At 33.0% G+C, this 7,615-nt stretch overlaps 1 protein-coding gene across 1 annotated transcript; it reads right to left on the bottom strand.

Moving 5' to 3' along the window:
• Window positions 1-6,069: 6,069 nt before the first annotated feature.
• Window positions 6,070-6,594, bottom strand: LOC110013299. Its single transcript, XM_020699482.1, has 2 exons — window positions 6,351-6,594; window positions 6,070-6,242 (listed from the first exon to the last, which is right to left on the bottom strand). The coding sequence occupies exons 1-2, from the start codon at window positions 6,592-6,594 to the stop codon at window positions 6,070-6,072; spliced, it is 417 nt and encodes a 138-aa protein (XP_020555141.1).
• Between the last annotated feature and the right edge of the window lie 1,021 nt (window positions 6,595-7,615).

The raw sequence follows: 7,615 nt of genomic DNA, 5'->3' as shown, positions 1-7,615 counted from the left end.
GGAAGTGAACGAACAATCTATGGGCATATTTAGAGACGGTTTTTGGAACACATTTAGAAATGTTTTTTTTAATAATTTCAGAGAATCATATTTTATACATTTCATGTAAATTTCATATTTCACAGCGGTCAAATATTAAATAACTGTTCCTTGGCTTGATTTTCCTCCAGTTTTCTTTTGGCGCGAAATTCAATTAGTTGGAACTTATTTTTGAACTGTCAAAATAAATTAACCATTCCTATATTTTAATTTTTCCTCTTTTTTATTTAGGACATTGTAATATATTGAACGGTTTATTTTATTAATATCGATTCAAAGTTGGAATGGGTTTTGGATCGACTTCCTAATTTTTTGACCGTTCCTAAATAGAAAAAAATGTGTTTCGTTTTTTTAAAAAAAATTATTGGTATGGACAAATAGTTTGCAAATTGTACTTCTAAATTAGCTGGTAAACTATTTTTATAAATTATTATCGGTAATTTTTTAATTTATACTAATTTCTATCGGCAAAATACACAGACACATGGTACAGAAAATGGTAAATGTCAATCATAATTATTGTCTTCTTCAGTCTCGTAATCCTCATCAAAGCTATCCTCGTCAGACTCATTATCAAATTTAAAGTTCCCCAATTGAGATGTACCTGCTCCTTGTTGATTAGCAATAGAAAGCTTAACGACAAATTGTATACCATTTGGGTGATGCAGGGCATAATTATGATTGTCCGTCGCAACTTGTGGGGTAAGTATTGTCTCAACCTCTCTAAGCACATTGTCGGTCCATCGAGAGTCAGGTAATATACTGCTTTGGGCATCACGTTCGGCTTCCTTTCGTCCAACTCAAGCTCCTATCAATTACATATGATCTTCAGGTCGTTCCGTGTATTTAGAGTATCCTTCGTTGTTCCTTTTATATCCATCACGATATTGAATATATTGTAAAGCATGTTCTTCTCAATGTGTATGACATCAAGATTGTTTTGTATCAGATGCATCGACCAGTACTTGAGCTCCTAGAAGATGTTTTTATTTGTCCACTAGATAGTGCCCTTCTCTTTTGCAGTCCCACGCTTTACGTGTTCATCACTTTTAGTCCCAAAACCCTATTTTTCTAACACAAATAGTCCTGTTTCGTTAACAACTAACGGAAACGGCATGTGAGTTGTCACGTACCGTTAGTCAACTGGCAGCTGGCGAAAAAAACAAAGACTAGGCTTGTGTTCACTTTCTGGAGGGAAAAAAAGGCGCCAAAAAATATTCTTTTTGCTATTTATATATGTAAATAACCCACATACACAACACAACATTTTCATCTTTTTTGCATCACTTAATCTTGAGAGCAATAGGCCAAAAGATGTTACAAACATCTCAAAATACTTCAAATAATTAATGCTATTGCTCTCAAGATTAAGTGATGAAAAAAAAGATAAAAATATTGTGTGGTATTTGTGGGTTATTTACATATATAAATAATAAAAAAATATTTTTTTGGCCTCTTTTATCTCCCTCCAAAAACTAAATACAATCATGGTCTTCTGTTTTTTTCGCTAGTTGTTAACGGAACAGGACCATTTCTGTTAAAAAAATAAAGTTTTGGGACTAAAGGTGTTGAACACTTAAAACGTGGGACTGCAAGTGAGAAGGGCCCTATCCAGTGGTACCAAAAGTGATATTTTGCCCAATTGACTAACGGCACGTGACAAATCACGTGCCGTTTCCATTAGTTGTTAACGTAATAGGACCATTTCTGTTAAAAAAAATAGGACTTTGAGACTAAAGGTGTGAAACAAGTAAAGCGTGGGACTGCAAGTGAGAACGGCCCTATCTAGTGGGACCCAAAGTGATATTTTGCCTTTTATAAATTATAATATCACATTTTTTAGATAAAGAAATGTAAAAGTGCATAATAGCAAATGTGCACATGATTGCACACTAATATCTAATCTTGTTTCCTTTTTTTAGTGCGTGGGGCTAGAGATAAGTAAAATGATTCCATAAGCTTTCTACAAACAAAGTGTTATATGTAGATTAAAGAATAAATAAAAACTTATCAAGAAAATAATTAAATTTTTGAAAAAAAATTAATAAGATGAGATAAAGATTGCTTTAGTACTTGAAATCTTTAAATCATAATAGCAAACGGATTTTTAATCTTCAAATGATTTGGATATATAAACCTAGCTTGCGTCCCAAAAATAAAGAATTATTATTATTTCAGTTTTATTGGTCATAGGAATTTCACATTAGATCTTGTAATTGAGAAACTTCCACCAAATTATTGCTGATTCAATAGTCATGGACTAAACACATGGTTTCAAGTCACTGATCAATTTGCCTAAAGAGTTAGGCTCAAGAGGGACTCAACCTAGGATGTGATTGACCCAATCAAGAAAAGTTGGTTGGTCCAATCTAGGCTAATCTTGGACTGATTCCGAGTATCAATACTTGGGATAGGCCCAGCATAATGACCTAGGACCTCCTAACTCTGGGTCGAGTTAGCGGGCTGACCGAATCGAGCCACTTCTTTTTTTTTAATAATATATGACAAAGAAGTTTTATTTTATTCTTGTAGCTTAACTATTCTATATTTTTTATACTTTTGAAACTCTAAAAAGTTTACAACAATTCACTAAAACTCATTGTTAATTTTTTAATAATGTATTTTAAATAGTTTTTGGGCTTGACATTATTTAAGTTTATTATTTGTAGCTGGTTGGTTAAATTGTTATTAAATTCTTTATGCGGTCTTAGCTACTTTTTTTTTTAAGTTTTAATTTTTTGTTTGATTTAATTTATGATTTATTTATTTAAAATAAAAGCATAAATTATTTAAGTTTGTTCAAAAGAGTATCTCATCTTCATTGAAAAAGAAAGAAAAGAAAACAGGCACAATCAGATTTGGTTTGAGCATAGGCCAGGTCATCACCACTGCTATTGCCCTTTCTCTTCATCCCCCATTTTGTGCTTAATTTAAGGTATCAAAATTAGTGTTTTCAAATATGAGTTTAGTCACTACAGCTACTGGTCATGGTAAGAAAATATATCAAAAAATAAGGCAAAAGAAAATGGCAAGCTTTCTTGAGCATGATTTCAATAGCCTCAAGAATGGGTTCCACATGAATTTATTTTAAAACATTTATCAAATAACAAAGTTGAATTTCTTGTTGAATCCTAATTATGGAAAAAAATTTCTTACTGACTGCATAACACTATTCAAGTCCCTAAAGTACTATGCTCAGAGAGCCCTAGCAACGTTACATCTGATTCCTTTGTTAGCCAAGAAATAGCGGAAAACTCCATAAATATAAAATGAATTCTATCCAGGCAACTACATTATTCCTTTTCTCAAGCAATTTATTCTTTCTTTTTCCTTCTTTAATTCTTTTTTTTTAATCATTTGTTAATTCGTCATCGTTGTATAATTTGCCAACAAAATTCTTCAAGAACATGCACTAAAGATTTTGGCCGGATTATTTCATCCAACTTGTGAAGACTCTGGTGATGTGTTATCGTCAGATCCCATCTCTTGTGCCTTGCCGGCAAGCTTAATGGAGCCTCATGTACAGATTTGATGTGTAAAGTGTGAGCGATTGAGTGACTGAGTATGAGTAAATGTTCTGTGTGTATGTATGAGTTTTTCAAACAACAAAGCTCGACAGGGGGTAGCAGAAGCCTCGAATGTTATGTTCTGTCTTTTTCTCATAATATTTTCCTGTTAATTTCTTCTTTGTTGGTTTGTCTTTACTTCATATTATTGTAATAATTAGACAGAAAGCATTTTTAGAAAGAAATGTATATATTGATGCTATCTATGAATACAATAATACAAAAAATTATGCTATCTATGAATACAATAATACAAAAAATTATTTTCTACATTAGATTCGTCCAGAAAAGGCAAAAAACAGAAGAAAAAAGAGACAGTATTTATGTATACCTATTTACATCCTATAGCTCTTTTTTCTTTTGGAGGTACAATAATTTCCCATGTTTGATTATCTTCTAAGGCCTTAATCTCATTATTCATTGCATCAACCCATTTTTTTTGTTTTAATGGCTTCATTGAAATTCGTAGGCTCTGCAGGATTCTTAGCAGCAGTAAGAAGAGATTTATGCTGGTAAGGAGAATGCAAAACAACATGTATATCAGTTTTTGTTTGTACATGAGTGCATATATAATCATTGAACCTAATAGGTTTGTTACTGTATCTATTTGATCTTCTAGGAACAGGTAATTGGTCAGCCTCATTTTCTTGTATTTCATTAGTATTAATATCAGTGTTTGTTTCCATTATGTCTGTTTCTTGTTGATAGTCTATGTTATTATCAGACAGTATGTTAGGCAAAGAGCAGCTGATGGGATCAGTAGGTTGATTAGCAAAAGGAAAAATATTCTCATTAAGAATAACATCTCTAGATACTATCATACTCTTCTTATTAAGATCATAGACTTTATAACCCTTTTGATTAGGAGCATACAAGGAAAACACATTTTATACCTCTCAAATCAAACTTAGACTTGTGTGGTTGATTATTAGCAGCAAAACATATACATCCAAAGGTTCTGAACAATGAATAATCTACAAGTTTGTTGAACAAGACTTCATACTGGGTTTTCCATTTTAATATAGGGGTAGGTGTTCTGTTTTTTAAGAAGCTAGATGTTAGAACAACTTCTGTCCAGAAAATCTTAGGTAAATTAGCTTGAAACATTAGACCTCTTGCTACTTGTAACAGGTGTTTATGCTTTCTTTCAACTACACCATTTTGTTGTGGAGTGTAAGTGCAAGTAGTTTTGTGGATTATTCCTTCTTCCTTGAAAAAATTTTGACATTGTTCACATAAGAATTCAGGTCATTATCACTTCTAATTGTTTTGATTCTTTTATTAAATTGGGTAAGAATCATCTTTTTGAAGTTCTTTAGCAAATCTAGAGCTTGTGACTTATAATGCATAAGGTATGTCCATGTAGATCTCCACAGTCATCGACAATAGTTAACATATGAGTGCATCTAGATCTTGACTACTCATTATAGGGGCCCCGTAAATCAATATGTAAAAGATCAAAACATTCCTTTGAAAAAGAAGTGCTTAAAGAAAAAGGCAACATCTGCAGTTTTGCCTGTTGGCAAATTTCACAACATGTAGCATGTTTGTCATTTTTTACTAGACCAGTGTGGATCAATATATTGTGAGATAAGTGGCCTAGCCTCTTATGCCAAGTTTCTACAGAAATATGTGAGGCATTCAGTCCAAAAGTACTAAAGCTACACATAATATCCTTTATAATTTTGCTGTCAAAGGATTGTTTATTCAAAATGTAATGTTTCCCTATAAGAAGGGCCACTGCACTAGTATCCTTAGTCTTCTGGTCCTGCATCAGACAGTAAGAGTCAAGAAATTCAAATTTGATGTTTGATGATGCACATAAACTACTAACAGACAACAGATTGAAATGTAAACTTAGGACATATAAGATGTTTTTGAAGATCAGTTTATCATTAAGCTTCATATCCCCCATACATATCACTTTATGTTCAGTTCCATCAGCAAGATGGATATATTTATTGCCTATTTTAGTCCTTTTATTGGTTAGTAGTAGATCATTATTGCACATGTGAGTGGTGGTGCCAGTATCTATTATCCAAGAAATTTCAGAACTAATGGTAAAGTGTTCAGTAATTTTACCTGAATAATCAACGTAGTTTCCATTAGTGAGTGCTAGTGTTTGAGGTTTGAATCCTCCTAGAATCTTGTGCAATTCAGACTTCAAGACATGAGCTATTGCTTTCTCATCAATCATCATGTTGGTTTCTTCCTTTATCTCTATGACAACAACAGCTTTGTTGATTTCAGTAGCATTCTTCTTTCTTTGTTCCATTAAGTTCTTGTACCAGTCACGGTTGCCCTGGATCTCGAAACATACTTCCTTGAGGTGCCCTGTCTTACCACACTCCTTGCATACTTGAGACCTCTTGTCAACAAAGTTTCTTTTCTTTTGAAAGGTTCTTGGAAATTCTTGTTTCTTGAAAGCTTGCATCGCCATATTTTAGGATGCATACTTCTGTATTTAATTTACTTCTTTCTGTTTTTCAATTCTAAGTACCATGGAAAAGGCTTTGCTCACATTAGGATAGGGCTCCATCATAAGAATTTGACTCCTCACGTGGTCGTAGGAGTCCTTCAGCCCCATTAGGAACTGCATAAGTTGATCTGAGCTCTTGATATCTGCATTTTCCCTTGCTGCAGTACATGTGCAAGTACACGTGCAATTTGGAGTAGCTATGATGCAGGCTAATTCATCCCATAACCTTTTTAATTTTGAAAAATATGTAGAGAGATTCGAAGAACCTTGTGACAGTGATGCAAGTTCCCTCTTTAGCCTATACTCCATTGGACCATTGCTTTGTCCGTATCTGTTTTCAAGTTCAGTCCATAGTTCTTTTGATGTTTTTGTGTACATGAAGCTCTCCACTATATCTCTTGAAATAGAATTCAAGATCCATGAGGTAACCATGCTGTCTACTTTAATCCACTGCTCGAATTCTTTTGTATTTCTTTCTGGTATTTCTGCATCTTTACTTATGAAACTCATCTTCGTTTTGGCTGTCAAAACCAATTTATTGATCTGCTCCATGATAAGAAATTTGAGCCGTCCAAGATGGTAGTGACTAAACTCAATCCAGGATTGTCACTAGGATGCAGTTTGAGGGTATCAAGATCTTCTTCCATTCTTGATTTTCTTTATGAATCTTGTCGTCAAGATTTTTTTGTTTGAACTAATCAGAGACCATTAAAATTGGCTCTGGTACCATGTAAAAACTTGAATGGAAAGGATAAAGAAAGGTGTAGAAATCATTATTGAAAGTTGGAGATCGAATTCTTGAAGAAAACTGTATAACTTGCAGAAGATATTTCAGCTCTGTTTCTTGCTTCTTCTGTAGGTAGATGTTATATAAACGTTTATATAGAATTTCAAGTTGTAACTTCCATAACTATCATACTTGCCACTAATAAAAATGGTACAACAATGAAATAACACTTGCAACTTCTATTTTACTGCTACAACTTAATAAAGTCTCATATAGTACAAATAAAGGCACGAACCCCTTTTTACGTTTCTTCATCACATTTTCAGGTCTGTTGCTCGTTCGACAGAAGAAGAAGAAGTTCATACTCTGCAGCAATGTTGTGTTCTTCCTTATGTATTTTAACATCCTTAGTTAAAAGTATTGTCAAATTTCAATAAATGCAAAATGAATGAACTTGCAAGAAAGGTATACATGATTAATTTTTCAGTTTTGAGTATCAATTTTAACTTCATGACTACTTTAAGTTTTTCAATTTTACTCAAAAACAGGAGTTGTATATAAAGAATTTTGTAAAGACAAATGGTTGATTACAATACAACAATATGTACAGATTGATGAACTATTTAAAAGTTAAACAAGATGGGACTGTAGATAGATATAAGGCTAGGCTTGTAGCCAAGAGATACAACCAAGTAGAAGGGGTAGATTATCTAGATAGTTTTTCTCCTATGGCTAAGGCTGTCACAATTAGAACCCTACTTGCTATAGTTGCAAAATATCATTGGCATCTACACCAACTAGATA

The sequence above is a fragment of the Sesamum indicum genome, unplaced genomic scaffold (genome assembly GCF_000512975.1).
Source record: "Sesamum indicum cultivar Zhongzhi No. 13 unplaced genomic scaffold, S_indicum_v1.0 scaffold00110, whole genome shotgun sequence".
Lineage (NCBI taxonomy): Eukaryota > Viridiplantae > Streptophyta > Magnoliopsida > Lamiales > Pedaliaceae > Sesamum > Sesamum indicum.
Note: the sequence above shows the minus strand (reverse complement) of the source record. Positions and strands in the feature narration are given on the sequence as shown.